Here is a 19,759-nt window from a genome sequence, read left to right as displayed (position 1 = left end):
GAGCTCAGCAGGGTTGAAGTGAAAATTGGAGATGATATTTGTAGCTCTAGACACTGCGCCCAGCACGTAGAAACTCGGGGAGTGGGATGTTACAGGGTCCAAGCTGCAACTGAGGGACCAAGATACAGTAGATATCAAAGTGAGTTTTGAGCTAGACCTGTGGGTATTTCATTGTCTAGACACCACATGTAACTCCGAGGATCTAAAAGTGTCAAGCAGTGAAGAGTCAGAAATTGTTTGTGATGTGTTTAGAGATAGCTGCACCTGCCATCATCCCCTTCTATGGTTTTATTAGTAGGCAAAATAGATTGTGGCCAATTGTGGCTATTATAGTCCCCTCTTCCTCAAAAATGTCCCTTCTCTCTTCTAGACGGTGTTTTCGACTCGATCATTCCAACTTTTAGTTTTAACTTGTGGCTGTCAACCTGCTAAATGTGAGTTCCCCTGGGAAGAGTAAGTCTACACTAAAAGCATTGACACCCCTTTGGAATGTGCATTGAATATAAGGGACCCAGTGACAATGAATGAATCTGCTTAATCCTTTCTTGAGTGCTTGGGAACAGGGCAGGGTAGAGCAATGGGGGAGGTCAAAGGTGACCTTCTTCCTTTTGCCAGGAATCAGCTCTGTTAGCCCCAAAGCAGATCCCTCTTCATTCAGACAATTTCCTCCTCGTGATTGTGACTGGGGCTGTTTTCTGCTTATATTTAGATGCCTTCACTGTAGCTCTTTCATGCCCTCGCCTCAGCTCACTTACCTCTTTGTTTATGTATCCATCTTTATTGATGTCATACAAATTAAATGTCCACCTTAGCTTCTCATGGACGGTTCCTCTCAGTAAAATCGACAGAGCAGTTACAAAGTCCTGACAAGTAGAAGAGGTATAAATGACATTAACCACCAAGCCATGGAGTGGGCCGCAGCTCTGTCTTCGGGTCAGACTCTATGACTGTTTGTACCAAATGGTATCTCCCATGTCCTCTGTCCCCTGAAGGATATGGCTTACCTTAGTGAAAGCAGCCCCCCTTCCATTCCCTACCCTGCCCATCTAGGGGACAGAGTCTCTTTGAGGAAGAATGTGTGTGCTGACATCTCCAGACTCTTCTGGTAGTGCCTTGTCCCACAGCTCCAATTACCCTAAGACTGGCTACAATCTACTACCTGAGTTCACAACCCTCTCTTACCACCTCCTAGCTCTTTGACCTTGGGAAAGCCACTCCATCTCTCTCTGCCTTACTGTCCTCTTCTGCAAACTGGTAATAAATCATAGAACTGGACCTTGTAGGGTTACTGTGGGGACTAAATGAATTAATCCATGCAAGGCACTAGTGTAGAGTCTGTCACATGGCTAGCTCCATGCATGTGAGCTATTCAGCTGTTATCTGTACTCCCTCGAGGCCCTGAGCTCCTGGAGGGGAGGGGCAGCTGCTGCATCCTTCCCTATCTTAGAAAATGCTTAAGTGGACAAAGGACTGAAGTGTTTGATGATCCAACTGTCCCTTCAATAGGCCACAGCTTAGAGGAGGAGGTGGGGGGGGGGGCCCGGGACTCAGAGACAAGCGTACCTCGAACTTCACAGAGCCTGTCTGGGTGGTGTCGAAGGCGTGGAAGAGGTAATGAGCATACATGCTGGCATCTGCAAGGCACAGAAGGAAAGGCAGGTGACGGGAGCCGGGGCTTCACAGAGGGGAGCGAGAACGCTTGGAAACAATAAGAAGTAGAAGAGGGTGCTGCTGGGGTGATGGGAAGGTGGAAACGGGGTGTGGGCAAACCCACTGTGGAAACTGGGACCCAGGTGGCTGTCTTGGGGTTTAGGTGGGAAGTTCTTACAGCAAAGACAGGCCCTTGCCCCTCCATCTAGTCTTCCCGGGAGAAAGACCCTCCTGCCTGCCTGCGTGGGTAATTCTTGGTGTGTGGGTAACATGGCAACTGTGTGCAGAAGAAGCTCTCCCAAGTGGTAGTGCAATGCCATGGAGTGAGCACTCACCAGGGAGCAGACAGACCTGGGCTTGGTTAGCAGCTCTGTCCCTATTTAGCTGTGTGACCACAGGCATCTAGCAGAATATCTCTGAGCTCCTTTCTCCCATCTCTTACAAAGGGATGTAGCAAGACCTATCTCTTCGAATTTTTGAAAAAGTATGTTAAATTTTTCACATAGTCACATCATCAAAACCATCACCAGGCCTGCCACATGATCAAAATTCAAAAAAATGTGGCTCAATAGAACTCGACAACAGTGATTCTGGGGCCTGTGTGGGGTGAAGCCGTACCCGCCCCCCGCAACTTGGGTAGGGACCCTGTACTGGGTCCCCACACCTAGGAAGGCCCACTCTGCTGCTGAAGAGGCCCAGGAGAAACAGAGCCTCAGAAGTGTTCGGGACACTTGGATCTCCATTTCGTCAGGACCCAGGATCAGGAAGGGTTCCTGCAGGGGATAACTCTTGGGGGCAGGAAAGGAATCGGCATGTGACACATGGAAGCCATGGGAAAAGCCACAGATGTCCTAGGCCCATGGAGCCAGAGCAGCTTCCTTCAGGAGTCAGGCACGGCAACACAGTGGCCGTGGGCCTGGAGCACTCATTAACCTGGACTCAGATGCACTACTTTATGTTCCCTCCATCTTCTTGGATTCATTTATTTCTACAGTCTCTGGTATTTATTAAAGTTCTCTTTCAAAATTCCACCTTGCCTCAGCTGTTGTGAGGGAAAGAATGGAGAGCGTGGGGCACAATGGTGGGACCAACAGGGCAAAGCTTTTCATCAGACGCTTGTGGGAAGGAATCCTGCTCTGCCACTTACTAGCTGTGTGACCTTGAGTGAATTGCTTAACTTCTCTGAGACGTAGTTGCCCCATCGGGCATATAGTGCAGTGCCTGCTGTCTAGAGCTGTTATGAGACTTTGTGATATTGCTTTGTTAATCTCTCCTCTCCTGGAAATGATCCATTTCAGAGCTCTTTTCTGCTAAAGCTTTAGCTAATTCCATATCTTGTAATAAGGGAGGGAAATCTTACCCTGAGTTGTCCTTGACCTTGAGGAGGAGGCAGATAACAAGAAGCATGAACTTGGAGGAAGAAAGGCTGCTCACCAGAGAGGGAGCTGGGAAGGATCTTTTCAAGATCAGACTCACCTCCATGAGGGAAAAACTGAGCGTAGATCTGTTTGAATGTTTCTTCATTGACCACACCACTGGGGCACTCCTGTATGAAGGTGAGAGAGTAAGTGGGAGGGATGGGGGCCCACTCCAGAAAGAGGAGACTGGGTCCAGCCTTGGGATTTTATTTTTCCCTATTATCCCTGATGAGCAGGGACTGGGCAACCACCTGCACAATTCTGTGTCTCCAAGTGAGTAGCCGGGACATAGACCCACCTTAGGACTGAAGCTGCTTTACAAAATGTTGAGAATGGGCACCGTGAGGTGGAAAGAGCTTGGGATTTGGGCTTAGGAAGACCTGGATTTGGATCCTGGCTCAGCCTCTTCTAGGCTTTGTGACTTTGAGTGAGTTAGGCTCTGATCCTCAACGTCCTTACCTATAAAATGGGGCTAACAGTACCTTCCCGACAAGGCTATCATGAGGTTTAATATAGGAAATGATGTGGCAAATTAATACATTGGCATTCAGGCTTACACATCAGTCTCCATGAGTTCAGTTAGCACAGAGCTAAATCCCATCAGGATGGACAATATTGACAGGGTGAATGGGCTACGCTAAGGCTAGAAGCTGGGCCAAGGTGAATTCTCCACTGTTTGCCTGCCATCCCGTGAAGTTCCTGGGCTACTGGCCAGTTTCCCATCTATGGAGGTTGTCTCATTCTTGCCTGGAGTCTTTCCTTCTAGCCAGGTGATCTTGCTTTCATGCCCCCTTTAGAGAATTGGCCTTTCTTTTACAACTACATATATGGAAGAGCTCCCTGATGGGCCCCGTTGGCATTTGGAAGACTTAGCTTCAGGTGGGAAATTCTGCCTGGGCCTTCAGATGCCCTGTGGGCCTTACATTTTTGAAGCCTCGATAAAGGACTTGCAGCTCCCTCTTGGTGAAGTTGGTCTGGGCCTCAAGCTGCTCCAGTCCCTCGGGCCGATGGCAAACCATGGTCATTTCCAACTCATCTTCAATCTTATCTGGAACCAGAGGAGATGGCGTTGGAGGGGCTGACCTCAGTGGCCACTCGTCAGACCACAGTCTTGGCTGTCAAAAGAGTGGTGTTGTGACCTGGTACACAGGGTCGTGGGCTGGGGTCACAATGCAGATGATCTTTCTCCCTTGGGCCTCCCCCTGCCCCCAGCCTAGTCACTTCTGTCTCATACTCGGTCCAGCCTTTGGGCCAGCTGTGTCAGACCACAGGGAGGGAGCTTCAGGCTGGAGAGAAACACATTCCAAGTGGAGATGAGGGTAGATGGGCTCAAAGTAAGTCTATATGAATACATTTCCCTTTCTTTCAAAATAACTTCTTTGCATATTCAATTTGCTGCTCGCTGAACCATGTTAGAGACACAGGTAAGTGAGGGGAATGGTTAACAGCTTCCAAACAGGGAAGGGAAACAAATCTATTAAAAAGGTAGAGCAAAGCCTTACCATTTGGTACAATTAGATGAAGTCTAACACGATTTAGCAAAGAGTTCCAATTATGGCATGTGAAATATTAACTTAAGAATGCAAATGCATTTTACAGTGTTGTTTTGTAATATCTATTAGATGTTCTTAAATAATAGGAAGATGACTTACATGGGAACTACTTGATATAAATCAAATCTTCTGGAAGCATTTGAAGAGCTCAGAAAACAGTTGTCTGAAGTAGCAGTTTGTTCCTCCAATAAGTATGACAAAATAATGTAATTTTGTACTAGTTATTGAGAAAGTGTCAGTCTATTAAAGCAAGAAATCCGCCCATCACCTACTGAAGGATCACAAAATCCAAATAAGTGGAAGTTTCAACGTTTGACCATCCCAGAAGGATAAATGAGTGTTTTCCTTTGGGTCCTGCCAGACGCTTTCTATAAATTTACTCCAATCAAGAATCAATTGTTGGCTAACCTTCTCTGCCCGTTGTTGTCATGCAGACATTACCAAATCCATATATTGAGCGACTGTAAATCTGGGCTGGCAAGAATAGTGATGAAATGGACAGGGTGTTGGGAACGCGCACACTCCACATCGCATCCCATGACCATGGAGAGTGGGGACAGGCTGCGTTTCTGTCTGAGAGAATAGGATGAGCAGGTGCTTAACACTGAGTACATTTCTCCAGTCAGTGCCAAGCTCTTGCTACCAGATTTGCCCTCCAGTTGTCACTTCTTCTTCTGAGACTGTGATCTCAAAAGGAATCCATCAAAGTGAGTTTGTATCTTGGACATCTTCCTAAGGAAATGGACATTTGGGTAAGGTTCCAAGGGAGAGGCAGAAGAACTTGGTACTTGGTCATCTTTCTTATGTGCTGGGCAACAGGTATCACCTTATCCTCTGGGGAGTAGGGCAGATTATTCAATATGAATAAGATGCTCCGATTATACAACATAGCTACAAGTGACCGATTTCTTTGTAATTCTTACAGAGCCTTTAATTATTGTTATGTTTGTAGCTACAAGTTAAGTAGCAATTACTTAAACACTGCAGCATTTCTATGTAAATCAAAGGGCCATTCCCCCCCCAAAAGCAACTCCCCCCCACATAAAACTAATTCAGAATACTCACATATATTTTTAGCTCATTTAAAAATAGAAATAAAATTGTTGGTTTAAATTTCCAGTATTAGATTTAATAGCAATTTTATTTTGAAAAATACAGATATTTAAAACTCGGAAAAGAGGTGAACTATTAAAATGTAAACCAGAAAGACAGAAATGATATATTTTTGTAGGTGTCTGGTATATCTTTCCCAGTTTAACTTATGCAGAAGCTTAAAAGACTTCTTTTGCAATATTGGCTCATTTCTATTAATCTTCTTGTGACCAAATTCTTCACAAGATCAGGGAAGTCTCTTTGAGGAAGTTTAAGAGAATCTTTCCAATTCATAAGCTGCACTTACCATCTCTATTATAAATACATTAAGTAGTATTGAAATATCCAATATTAGGCCCACTTCATTAAGGGAGAAATTGACTTTATCAATAAATGATTTGTTTGCTGTCTGGGTAGCAGGATCGATTTCCATATCAGATTCCGTAATTTCTGAATATTGGGATGCTGACTGCCAAGCTTTGTTTTGGTTTTACTTTTCATCACCTCCTAATTGTCAGGCTGTGGGAGCATCAGTCACTGAAGGAAATTCATGTCTTTGGGGATCAAGATGCTGGGAAGTAGCCTGCATGTCTTAAACCAGTGGTTCCCAATTTTTTGTTTTACTGTGTTTCATAGGAAGAATGACAATTTACATCACGCTCCAGTATACACACACATATAAGCAAAGATTTCATGAAATATTTTGAAGGAAAAATTCCTTAAACACTTTCCTCTATTAATGTGAGATGTACTCTGTTCTCAATTTTAATCTATTCCTTTGTAAAATTATGCTGATTGTGACCCTCATGTGTCATGACCTGTGAATGGAAGATGCTAAGTTGTCTATACTTGTGACAACGTTCTAGAAGGGCCCACATCTCAGCATTCCCTTCCCTCATGCCTGTTCTCCCTTCACTGCCTTTGTCTGGTTCCAACCACTGTAAATATATTCTGAAGAAATTTCTGAAGGGGCTGCTGAGGTTTCCACATTCCTCCTGTTGCACCAACCCTGCCTCCCCCCCCACCTCCAGGGAGTCCCTGGGTGCTGCCCAGGTGGCCCCAGTAAAGGAAGGAGGGCTGCTCAGCTCCCTGGTTGGAGGAAGAAGAAAACAGAATTAATAGGTGGGGAGCCACCTTGACAGTTCCTTTTGAGGTCTGTGAAGAGTCTGCAAGGCAAAATATTGCTTATTATTATTTTTGTTATTAAAAGTAATGGTGAGCCAATTACTAAGGCTGAGTTTGAATGATAGACATCAAAAGAACCTAGAAATGTAATATTATGGCGATAACTACATAATAAGAATAAATTAAAATACTTTCAGTTGGTAAAGTACTTTTAATCTGTAAAATGTTTTCATGCCTGTTGTCCCATTACAACCTTGTGTGTGGTGGGGAGTGGGGGACCATTACTCTCTTTATCCGAATATTAGAAAGATGAGTGTCCTAACAAATAAGGAGGTTTTCTAACCGTGAGTATCTTAAACAGTGATTAATTGTCTATTACTGTGGGTAGTTAAAGCAAGATAGAATAACCAACTGTAGGGGATTTATAGCAGGAAATTCCCAGACTGAAGGGTAAGTTGGAGAAGATTCAGATTAAGTGGTCCTTATTATTTTGAGGTCACAGACTCCTCTGAATGGGGGATGAAAGCTTTAGACCCTCAGAAAAAGAAAATGCACCTAATTATGGCATTTTCCTGTATTTTTAGTTAGGTCCTGCATATTTTAAACACGTGGAGCCTATGTTAAGGGCTTCTAACACAGGCGATCTCTTCCAAGTCTGTCACTACATGGCTTTGCCAGTCCGTGACAGAACGGGACCTAGAATCCTGCCAGTCCAGGGTCTCTTTTATAGATCTGGCTTCCATGTGCCCCTACATTGGCTTCTGCTTCCCTCAAGCACAGACTGCAAAGTGGTTTGTAACCAATGTTACAACGTTTGCAATGTTGGGAGCTCTGCTCCTGATAAGCTCTGTGCCAGTGTGTAAGTTAGCCCCTGAGACTATGAGCAGTAGGAGGACCCAAGCCTTTGGTCTCCTCACTAGTGAGTATCTCCTCTGTTAGCTCCATGACCATGACTGCAGTCAAAAAACCATGGCCATGATGACCTCCTTCTCCCTGGGCTAGAAGATAGTCTCTCCACCTTAGGGTCTCTGGGTTAGACTTTATAATCCCCATCTGGTTTTGACATTACAAAATGGTAGCCCTTGACATAGAATGCAGCCCAAAGACAGATCTTGTTTAGTCTATAAAATGTGGTGGGGTTTTTTTTGTTTGTTTTTGTTTTTGGAACTAACTGCCAATATTTCAAGATGAGAGGTTGACAAAATAGGATTTTTTATTTCTCTTGGAAAATGGGATTATCTGACAACTTTGGTGTCAAATTCTCACAAAGCAATAGTTTACAAGAGCTGAGCAGAGGCTGTTCCCTTTGAGCAGCCAAAGTCTCTAGTGCTCCCCCTGTTCATCTGTGGCTCACTTAATTCATTTATGCTACTTTCCCGACCCCATAGGCATTTGAGGTCCTGATCTCTGCCTGCTTACCTCCCACTTACCTACATTTTCTTACCTCACTCACTGCCTAGTCAGCCAACTTTTCTCTCCCTCACTATTTGTTTATTTAAACACATTCCGTTTTGCTTCACAAAGGACTTAAAACTGATTATATAAAATAGATATAATAAAATAAAGAGATAAAGTAATAAGAAAAAAGTGCCCTAGAAAATGTTAATTAGATTAGGAGGTCAAGACCATGGGGAAAAAAAGAACTTAGAAATTCAGGTCATTTGTTCCAAGCAGTGACTACACTTGAACCACAAACTGGCTCTGAGCTTTTCCATATATCTTGTTGCCCATGAGAGAAAAAACATATCAGTGTCTTAGTGGGAGCAAAGCTTTTCCTATAACTTGTCTCTAAAGAATGTTTTTAACGGTTTCTATCTAGGTGGGGTTTCTTAACAAGAGGCAAAGAAAATTGGTGAGTGAATAGACTAATTGCAAAATATATTTGATTAAGAAGCTCTTTTTTTGAAAGTAATGTGACCAAAGTAGTCAAGTTAGTTTAAACTTTTTTACCTCTATGATACTGGTAATACCACCAGGCGATGTCTAGGAAAAAGTAAGAAAACATTTTACCAAATCCATTCATTAAAAAAAACAAAGCATACTTATTTTCCATGGAGATTCCACTCTGAGGGTGTCCAGGTCACCATCCAGCTCGACATATGCAAAGAGGTCTTGTAGCAGAGCTGGAGCTGACCTTCTCCCCATCCTTTACCCACCATCAGAACAGGCAAGAGCAATGGGTCACCTCGCAGTGCCCACAGCTCCCAGCAGGGGGCTCACTGAGCATGCCCGCAGCCATGCAGCCATGCAGCCTAAAGAAAGATGGGATGGCATGGGGCTGAAGATGCACAGATGTGGATGGGTCCTTGGAAATACCCGCATGTTTGATTGAAAAGTGGCTTATGTGGTACCCTTCACAACAGAGGCCCCATTGTCCCCCTCTGCTACTTCATAATTTGAAGCTGCACATTTTGTAGGATTCTGTATTTGCTCATTCAACAATCATCAATGACGTATCTGCTATGCGTATTTCAGCGAACAAAACAACTTTGTTCCCTGCTCTGCTGGAGCTTACAATCTACAAGCCTTTGCTTCTCTTTTCCCTTCTTGAACCTGGTAAGTAAGAAGCAGGAAGAAAAGGGGGGGCGGGGCTGTTGAAAAAACTGATTAGCACATTAGGATGGGTGAGCAGAGTGGATGAAGGTGAAGTCCCCTATTAGGCTGGATACAAAACATAAGACAAATCATCAGACCTAGAAAATCTTCCATGGCACGATGGGGTTGGGTGGTCCAGGTCCCAGGGAGCAGGAAATGGTGGGCTTTACTTTCTGCTCTCCACTGGCCTTTTGGGGTCTTTTTGGTGGTCAGCTTGGTTTTTCCTCCATAGGCTATTATTTGAACTTCCTCCTGTCCTTCCATCACTCCTGACCAAGAGTGTGTAAGCCTGCCCAGCCATGACCTTAAGTGTGTTTTGGTCACTCTTCACCCACACCCCCAGACAGCAGTGGCTTATTTTCTGCTGTCCCTAAAAGTGGTGGTATAGGTGGGGATCCATTGGTAAATATTTTTGTTCTTGTGTCCTGACCTGAATCCTCTGGGAGAAGCTTATTTTGCCAGATTTAGTTGCCTTCTTTTATCACTTATCATTCTGATTAATAGCATTTACATTCACTTAATTTTTCCAATAAGAGGAAGTTTAGAACAGTTTTAGGTTTACAGAAAAGTTGAGCAGAAAATACAGAGTTCCCATGCATGTCGCCTCACGGTTTCCCCTAAGCATTAACATCTTGCTCTGGTGTGGAATATTTGTTACAGCTGACGAACCAAGATGGAAATATTTTTAGCGAAAGTCCATAGTTTTCATTAGAATTCATTCTTTGTGTGGTACAGTTCTATGGGTTTTGACAAATGTATAATGTCACATATCCACCACTATGCATCCTACAGAATAGTTTCACAGCCCTAAAAACACGTAGGTAGCATTTTTGTAGAGGTATATCTACAGATATGGATCGACCATTGCTGCCATGCCAGGGATGGGCTTGGGAGAGAGGTGAAAAGACATACCATCTGTTCATATGGAGCTCTCCGACTGGTAGGGAGACACACACAGAGACCAAGATTACAAACTCAAATGCCAACAGTAGTTGGTAGGTAATTGAGATAAGTCAGGTGCTGGGTATACGACCAGAGAGGCTGGTCAGGACTGAAAACCTGCGAGTCATTGCCCCATGAAAGGGAAACAGCTCTTCCATAGCTGGTTGCTGTTATGTGGAATTTAGGTTCAGGGAGTCCAGACCTTTAGATTCTTCTCAGAAGCTGCTACAATTAAAAGATTGTGTCCTGATTCTTAGCTGTCATCAATGACCTTAACATTGGAAACATAGAGCATGGGCCAAATATAATATTCCTATTTGTAGGATGCTATGGATTGCTGGTCTGGAACTCTTCATTGGCAAATCATGCCAAGTAGCAAGCAATGTGGATATGGCTAAGACACTTGGGAGCCAAGAGGAGGAAGCTCTTAACGAATGTCACCTGGATAGCACAGGATTGGAAGGGGTGACAGTGATAGCTTCAGGGGGAGGTGATAATTTATTTGAGTCTTCAAGGAAAAGGGGAACAAGGGAATAGCATATGTAATGATAGAGAAGCCAAAAGGCCCAGGAATGGTGAGCTCTCCTATAGCAGAGCTGACTTACCACTGAGAATAACTGGAAAAGGAGGATTAAAAAAATACATCAATTAAAAATTTTTAAAAATTTCCATAGTAACAACAGCAAAAAGACACCTGAAACCTGGGGGTGGTGGTGGTGGGGAGCAGAAAAAAAACTCACACATGTGTTTGAAGACACTGGGGAGCTACAAGATATCCTATCTTTAGAAGCCATGATTCTGGAGGGAAGAAAAACTCATTAAGTTGAGCCTGACAGTCAATGCTGCTTTTCATCTCACAGTGTATGCTGATTTATAAGCGGCATGAATAATGAGTTTGGGAAACTGAGCAAAAAGGGTCTGCTAAGAGCAAAGAGCGTAAGCAGAACTTTCAGCATCCAGGAAGACAAAAATGGGATCAGTCCTACTAAGACATTCGGGGCTCGAGGGGCCAAGACTGGAAGGGCCATAGAGGAGGGGAGTGCAGACATGAGCCAAATAACCTGAGCTATTGTAAGTGACAGAGGTCAAGGGAAACTAAGCAAAAACCACAACCCAAAGGTTGCAGAGATGAACAGAGCTCTTGGCAGGCTCACAGTGTTATGGGGTAGCTGCTGGAGGTCAGGGTCTTCGAGACGGGGCGTTCCCGGTAAACATTCAGGCTTTCAGTTTGACCCCTAAAGGACTACGTTCTAGGAGCAAGGGCACATTAGAAATAGATCAGGCCTCTCAAAGATGGAAATCCAGCCTCAAAACAGCTCAGTCCCCATTTGGATTAAGTTTGTCTGCACCTCCTCAGTTACCTTGTGTAAGTTGAAGGCTCAGCCAGACAGTGTTCACATTTTGTGTTCTAATGTTCACCACTCACTGAAAATTTCCCAGGCATATTAGGAGACAGGACCAAGAGAAGAAGACAGAATATAATAATAGATTCATAGATCATCTAAATACTGGATTTATCAAGTATGGGCTTTAAAATAATGGTGAAATATGCTCAAGAAAATAAAAAGATGGAGATTGCACCAGAGAATCGGAACATATAAAAGTAAATGAAAAGTTCTAAATTAAAAAAAATATATTATCCAGAATTGACAAATAAATATATCAGTTTAACAGCAGATTAGGCACAGATGAAGAGAGAATTAATGATTCAGTGGATAGGTCACGAGAAAAATAAACAGACTGATGCACAGAGAGAGAGAAACATGGAAAATACAGACAAGACCATAAAAGAGACATATTGGATGTGAAGAAAAGTTCTAGCATACATATAACTGGAGTCCCTAAAAGGGAGGAGCTAGAAAATGATGTTGAAGCAGTATCTGAAGAGGTAACAACTGATCATTTAAAAAAAACTGGATGAACGAGATCAAGCCACAGATATCAAGCCACAGATTCAAGAAGCATAAACTCAAGCAGATAAACATAAAGAAAACCACACCGAGGAACATCACAATAAAACTTGAAATACAACGACCAAGAGAAAATGTTCAATACAAGAGAGCAAGCTTCAGATAAAAAGCAAGCCCTAACTCAGTGCTGCTTGCAAGGTAGAGGTGAAAGGATGGAAAAGGATACAACATGTAAACACACATCAAGAAAAGCAGGCACAGCTATTTTAACATCAGATAAGTAGACTTTAAGGCAAGAATCTTTGCTAGAGAGAAAGAGGGAGTTTGCATCATGAAGGCGCCATCCACCAGGAAGACAAAACAATTCTAAATTAGTATGCACTAATAATATAGTTTCCAAATACACACAAAACGAAGGCTAACAGAGAAAAGGAGAAATTGCAAATTCACAGTCATAATTGAAAATTTCAAAACTCCTCTCTCAGCAACTGATAAAAAATCGATAAGGGTGTAGAGGATATGAGCAATGCAATTAACAGACGTGACTCCATTGATAGCAGAGTGGAACTCTTTAGCCAACCGCCACAGATCTCACACATTCTTCTCAAGTGCTCAGAGAACACTTACCAAATGTTACCAAGCCAATCTCAACAAAGTTAGAAGAACTGAAATTATTCAGGATGTTTTCTATCCACAGTGGAATTAAACAAGAAATCAAGGGAAGAAGAAAAAGGGAGGACATCTCCAAATGTTTCGAAATCAAGCAATCTGGTTCGAATTCCTAAGTAACCCACGGATGGACGAAGAACTCTCATGGAAATTAAAAAGAATTTTGAGCCAAATGATAATGAAAATACGACAGATCAAAACTGTGGGACACTGTGAAAACTGAACCCAGAGGAAAATTTAAAGAGCGTGACATACTTGAGCTGCAAATAATTTAGGTGACAGTGTGCATAAAATTGAATGCCGTGCTGCCTCTTGAAATCACATTTCTAGTGCTTCCAGTGGTTCATTTTCCGTGTGCCTAAACTATGTTGGTTACATTAAAAACTGTATTAGAGGTGACATGCTGGCATTTGAAAATGTGATCTTTTCCCTCCCCTTAAACATGGTCGATTGATTTATTCTGGATGAGTTTAACACTATCTTTTGATTGACAGTTTACCCCATTATAGTCAGGGGTGAGGATCCTTGTTGGTGCCTATATGGAGCCATGGGGGAGGGGGTTGGTACTCATGGGGACAAGTTCCATTTGGTCTTGAAGTGTAATCCTGGAGGCTGAGATTCTTACCGCCAGGGCTTGGAGGTGAGTCATAAACTCACTCAGACACACACAGCACACACAACTCATCAGCTCTGAATTTTATAAACTTAACGATGAGTCCCGGGAGTGCCGAGCTGAGCTTTGATAAAGATTTTCTGAGTGTTCTGGACATTTTTTTCAGTCTTCTTGCTTCAATAAAACTCAAATCATGTTTTGCTCCAAGCGTTTGTTCTCTTAATCTTGAAACCCTCCTGCCCCTTTTAAGCAAAATTGAATTTATACATTTCTCATTCATTTACACCTCAGTCCTGAAAATCTTCTGAAAAAAAAAAAAAAAGAGTCCTCCAAAAAAAAAAAATCTCTGAGTACTGCTACTTCCATTAGATGGGAGATTTTTCAGATCAAATGACTTGAAAATTCTTCCATATATAGTGTATTTCAGTTCTCTGACCTTTCTCCCAAAAGGAGGGTGTTTTTGAACATGGTCTTCAGATCACCACATTGAGTGGGGTGTGTGGGAAAGGGAGTGTCAGATGTACCTCGGAAGGTGGTGGTAGTAGAGATTAATTGTCAGAAATATAATGTAATTATTAAAAGTCCACAAAGTCATTACACAGACTGTGACATAAATCACAACTCTATTGCGTGACAGCATGAAATTCACACATTTCCCAACAAGATTGGAAAAACAAAGAAACTTCTGGGAAAGAAGTGAATCACTTAGATCCTAGGGTTGGCAGAAAGAAGGAGCCCTAAATGGTGTTTCAGGACAGGGAACAAGGGCCACATACGTTCCCTTCGCCTCCAAAGCAACATTTCAGTCCAGCGAAGCCCCTGGCCAGGCTGTGAAGGAGAAATGTCAGGTTCACTGTAGGGTCTCAGCCTCAGGTGGAAATCTCTAGATGATGTTTTAAGTGGACCTCTGTATCTGGAAAAACCATCCTGGATGATTTACTTAGGTGGCACCAGCAGTCTCCGCAGCTCTAGGGAGCAATTAGTCCCATGAGGCCCAAATCCTGCCACCAGTTGGCATTCCCAGTGGGGAACCTTCTACCATTTCTCCTTTGGTCTCAGCTGCCCTGAAGTTCCAGCACATGGATATAGCCAGTTCATGAGTGGTGGCTGCCGTGGGCTGGGGACGGGGAGGTGCTGCCCAGGATTAAGTGAGTCTTGAATATTCCTGCAGGAAATAAGAGTATTACAGAGATGGGATTTTGTTGCTCCTCTTGACCGAGAAGCTAAAATGTCAATTCACTGCAAATGAGGAGGACAAGGAGGGAGAAGTATCCATGGGGAAGGGCACTGCTAGTTTTAAGTTAGAAATACGAAGGTGCAGAGAGAGCTCAAAAAAATCACTCGAAGGAAAAGTAAAATTGCCTCGTGAATATAGGCATAGAATTTTCTCATTGGTGGAAACTCAGTGGATCCAGGCCAGGCTAAGGTGTGAAAAGCCTGTCGTTCAGCCTGCTTTTTGAAGAGTAGTTCATTGCTTTCCAGCTAATTCGACAACTGGCCAGGTAATGCTTTCCAAGCAGAGGGCTTGCTTCGGTGGGCTGCTGAATGTTTAACAACTGGCATTTGGGGATATGGAGAAAGCCTGATTGATACCATTTTCCAATCTCTTTGGTGTAAATACTCCCACTGGACTATCGACGTGAGGTCACTGGAGGTGGATTTGGGGAGTGCAGCACGCAGTCTGTGGGTGTGAGCCGGCTCCGTCATATCCCTGCTGCAAAGTCAGACTAGCTGGGGTATGCTCAGCTACCCCAAATTAGTGTGCTCGGGGCCCGAAAACCAAATTCATCAGGTCGACTTGGCCTCTACAATCCAACTGAATAAACCTTTGCATTGTTGTTATTGTGAAAATGAAGTTCTGTACCCCATACAGAATAATCACGAGCAGGGCAATAATGGCGATTGGCCAAGTGAGCTTTTGCTGGAATTCAGTATTCATGTATCCTCATATTAAGTGCCTGTCTTGGTGAGCTCGGAGAGCATGGTAATAGTTTTAGGACTGATCGAATCATCTCACTGTCCCTAGGAGGTATACGGTTATTAGACTAATTCCAGCTATAATCATACGCACCTTGTAGTTGTGAGTCTAAAGGAGATAAGATACGTAAAATGCTCTATGCATATAGTAGGTGCTCAAAAATGTTGTTTCTATCGAATAGTGTATGATGTCCATGATTTTAAGGGTGATTCTCAAAGGCAGAATCCAATAATCAAGTCTGTAGATACTTGCTAAGTCATGATTGTACCTTTTCTGATGATCTAGTTAATTGTGCTCCTCTTCAATGTAGGGAAGATCTGTTCGTTCTGTGATTTGCTTTGTCAGAAAAGTACCCAGTTGCCAGCTCAGCTTGGACACTAACTGGCTAAAGTGAAGATGATCTTTCTGTATTAACTGCAGCGGACATAAGCGAACACAAGATTCTGGATGAAAGAGCGCTGAGCACCTCAGTCTTCGGATTGCCAGGGAACAGGGCAGAGCGTCTGTGAGTGGTGGACCCCAGAAACACAGGGCCTGGAGTGGTAAGTCAATAGATATAATAACTGACCGTCCCTGAGAAAGTTTCCTGCCTGCTCTCTCCTAGAGTTATTACATGGCTCCATGCCCTCTGCCCTTAATAATCCAGACAGTCAACGTGTGTGTCGTTTTGGTCCATTTCTTAGCTGGAGCAGGGAATTGGACATTACCCTCGCCTGCAACACGTACTGCCAAATGCAAGGACTGCAGCCAGTTCGTCGGAGAGCGGACGTCTGCTTGCCCAGAGGCAGGAAGAAGATGGCAAGGTGTCATCTGCAGGACTCAGCTCGGAAGCCTCTTAACTGTGCACTTAATAAATGAAGCCTTGGCAGACATACCTTGAATTATTAATGACGTTATTCAGCTTTGATTGTTTCCTTCTTTTGGGGAAAGGTTATTCACTCAAATGCCTTTGATTAGACTATACAATACATCACAATTGGGCATATTTTATGTGCAACTTTATGGTGATAATAGTTCTGTCTCATTTAGAAGCAAATCAGACATTATGAACTTCGTGATTTATTAATGTATTGATTTCTATAAATGTCAGCGCATCTCACATCCTGTCAGAGAGCCTGAGAGCAATCAGTGGAGAGCCAATAAAAATGTAAAATGAAACCATCATAAAAAAAGGAAATACTGCCTGTTTCGAAGCCCCGCTGCCTCTCTGAATTGTTTCAGGATCCAGATCATTACCATGAAGGCATCTCCCCCACCCCCGAGGAGACCGCCCGCAAGAAGCTGTCAGGAGAAGCCCTGTCCTGCATGTCTCTTCTGCATGGTCTGAATAAAAACACAAGAAGTGACGAGTCAGACCTGGAGGGGCCTCCAGAGCCCGTGCCCAGACTCTTCATCCTGGAGAATGCAGGAGGATAAGGGGGTCCCTTTCCATCCACTTTGCCCCATTACCATCTGCCAGTTCCCTCCTGAGGAATCCTCGGGGTGAAGCCCAGATTCCCCAGCACAGTTTCCCACGACTCCCCAGCGTGGGTCTTCTGCAATAGCCGCAGTCCTCGGTCTCTGCCAGAGCGTGTCATCAGCTGATCCCAACCTCAGCCACCCTTTAAACCTGACGCCTTGAGCGCCATCTCCTCTGGACAGCTCTCGCAGATGCCACAGGGAAAGCTCTCTCTGTCCACTTACTGTCTCTAATCATCCCCCGGCAGGTGTCAGAATCTACTTTTGCGTGTTGCAGATTCCATTTACGGGACTGGGGTCAGGTAGGGTACTGGTGGAGAGACTCTGTCTCGCGCCTGCTTTTGTTCTGTTTTTATTTTTGGTGTCTCACTTCTTCCATGAGGTCTACGCTGGCTTTGCACATAGTAGGTGCTGAGTAAGTGCTCACTGTTTGCTGTAAGTGTGCAGAACTATAAGAGGCTCAGTGGGAAATACACTGAGTGCTGAGAAAGCAGCTAAGAGAATATCTGGGAAGTATTTGGCTAATTTTGTGGCTAATTCTGTCACTTGACAGTTTAGTTTAGAAATCACCGTCTGGCAACCCGAGGGGTACAGTTGTTGTTTCACTTCTTTTAAATGTGAATTTTGACAACATTTATTTCACATAAAATATGGATTTTTGGCTTCTCTTTAGAAATCGGAATTCATGTCTGTGTTGGCCTGCATTATCACATTATCACATGGCAACAGTTGGCTGGAGCTGAAGAGTGGCTGCTTGGTTTAGTCGTGGCCTGTGCTCGCTAGTTAACCGCAATCCCCACTACTCCCTGTTACCTCCCCAGAACTGAGACCAAGGGACAGTTCTCCATTATCACTCATTCATATTACATGCCTCTGTCTGAGAGCCTAGTTTAACCGTCCCTTTCCCCTACCCCATACCATGTTTTTCCAAGTGACTTTTGTGTGTTTTGTGATAATCTAGAAACATGACAAGTTCATTTTTTGGGTCCCAAGCAACATGGAGCAAAGTGGATGCCCTGTGATTAGAGAGGACCTCTGTACAGATTCAGGCTGTGTCCTCAGATATAGGCTTCTGTGTGGCTAATATCACACGTAGCAAGAATGGGGTAGATATACAGCTTCTGGTTCAGTGCATTTCAGCTTTCTAGTCTAATAAACCTCTTTTCACGTCACACAGCTCCTGTGAAGGAAGTGTTATATTTTTCCCATTTCACAGATGAGAAAAACTGAGGCTCAGAGAGGAAAGAAAATATTAATTTTCCCATTGTATTAGGAGAAATGGAATCAAGAGGTCATATGAGACCTCCCTGAAATCACAAGGATGGTTAAGTAGAAGAGCAAAGACAAATCTCATCATCTGACTGATAGATGCTTTCTGGCATAAGGGACCATCCTATGGGCCCCCCAGGCACAGTCCTGTGTCTTTGTGGTTGTTGCTCTGTCTCAGCAAGTCAGGGACCAAATTCTTCTATCCAAGCTTCTTGCACTTCTGCATTTGAGAATTTGCAGAACCTAGTCTCAGGTGGCTGGAGGGCAGACACCAAATAATTTCAAGGGTTCCCTTCCCACCCCCTCCCCTGCCTCAAGCTCTCTGCTATCCATTTAGCATTTTCAATCTTGTTTCCCTTTTCTGAGCACGAAAGCAGCCTTAGCTCTGGGTGACAGGCTGCATAAGTCACAGAGCATACGAATTACAAAGAGATGCTTTTATCCCGCCCTCTGACTTCACAGATGTGGCTGCTGGGGCCCAGAGAGTGAACTGGACTTGTCCAAGGTCACACACTGGGTTCCTGGCAGAGCAGGATTCAACTCAGGTCAGTGTTCTTGTCACAGCACTGTTCACTCATTCAGCAAATAATCCCTGAACGCCTACTGGGTGCCAGCCACTCTTGTAGGCGCTGGCGACAAGGCAGCGAACAAAAGGTGGAGAACAAAGCGGTGAACAGAGGTGGTGAGCAGTGCTGTGAATGAAAACAAAGCCGGGTTCCAGGACGAGAGAGAAACGGCTCATGGGAGGCATCAGCGTATACAGGGTGGTTGGGGAAGGTGGTAGGGAGACAAATTGAGCATCAGCAGGAGGGGAATGAGGGTGAGCTTTGCAATCAAAACAGTCGGGCTTGAATCCCAGCTCTGTGGCTCAACAGCTGGTGAGCCTGAGCAAGTCACTTCCAGGCTGCAAGACTCAGTGTTCTCAGTGGTAAAATAGGCACAGCAGCACCCATCTCCCAGTCTGTTAGGATCCAGGGAAGCACTGCAGAGGAAGTAGCTAGTGTGTTGAAGGCATTCAATAACGTCCCCTCCTCACTCGGTGGGGACAGATGAGACTCAATTTCCTAATGGGTGTCTCTGCTTGGCTGAGTGCGACTCAGGAGAGCCTCACCTTGGCAGGGTGCAACTCTGGAGAACCCACATAATAATACTCTATTAGCCAGGGTGGCCAGCTGGAAGGCTTTCAGAGTTTAAGAGGATGCATGAGCGAGGATTAATTAGCTGAGTTAGTTTGTGAATCCATTAGTGGGTCACAGGACTCTGACGCTTTTTAATCTGAGGAGTGGTGGGTGGCAACCACCAAGCCTAGAGTGATCCTTTGATGGAACTTTCCAGATTGGAGCTCTGGCTTGGAATTCTTAACCCTTCTAAATTCCTTGCTGTGAGACAGCAGGATTTTTCATCATATGAGTCTCAAAGCGCCTTACCATAAAGCTTAAGTTGGATCATAGGAGTCTTTGAAAGTTAAATCTCACATTTAAGAAATC

The 19,759-nt window shown here is 44.0% G+C and overlaps 1 protein-coding gene across 4 annotated transcripts in view; it reads right to left on the bottom strand.

Moving 5' to 3' along the window:
- Nucleotides 1–19,759, bottom strand: part of KCNIP1 (potassium voltage-gated channel interacting protein 1) — a 204,647-nt gene that overhangs the window by 9,373 nt on the left and 175,515 nt on the right. For 3 of the 4 annotated variants that reach the window (XM_032403698.1, XM_032403700.1, XM_032403699.1), the window contains 4 exons: nt 3,992–4,116; nt 3,127–3,196; nt 1,564–1,634; nt 756–863 (listed from right to left, as the gene is read on the bottom strand). In XM_032403698.1, coding sequence (XP_032259589.1) covers nt 756–863; nt 1,564–1,634; nt 3,127–3,196; nt 3,992–4,116 — 374 coding nt within the window. Of the gene's footprint in view, nt 1–755; nt 864–1,563; nt 1,635–3,126; nt 3,197–3,991; nt 4,117–8,788; nt 8,822–19,759 lie in introns of all 4 variants that reach the window. The other variant, XM_032403697.1, reaches the window with a different exon arrangement.

Source organism: Phoca vitulina, unplaced genomic scaffold, assembly GCF_004348235.1.
Source record: "Phoca vitulina isolate PV1807 unplaced genomic scaffold, GSC_HSeal_1.0 scaffold6, whole genome shotgun sequence".
Classification (NCBI taxonomy): domain Eukaryota; kingdom Metazoa; phylum Chordata; class Mammalia; order Carnivora; family Phocidae; genus Phoca; species Phoca vitulina.
The sequence above is the reverse complement of the archived record's forward strand: the minus strand, read 5'-3'. Positions and strand labels throughout refer to the sequence as shown.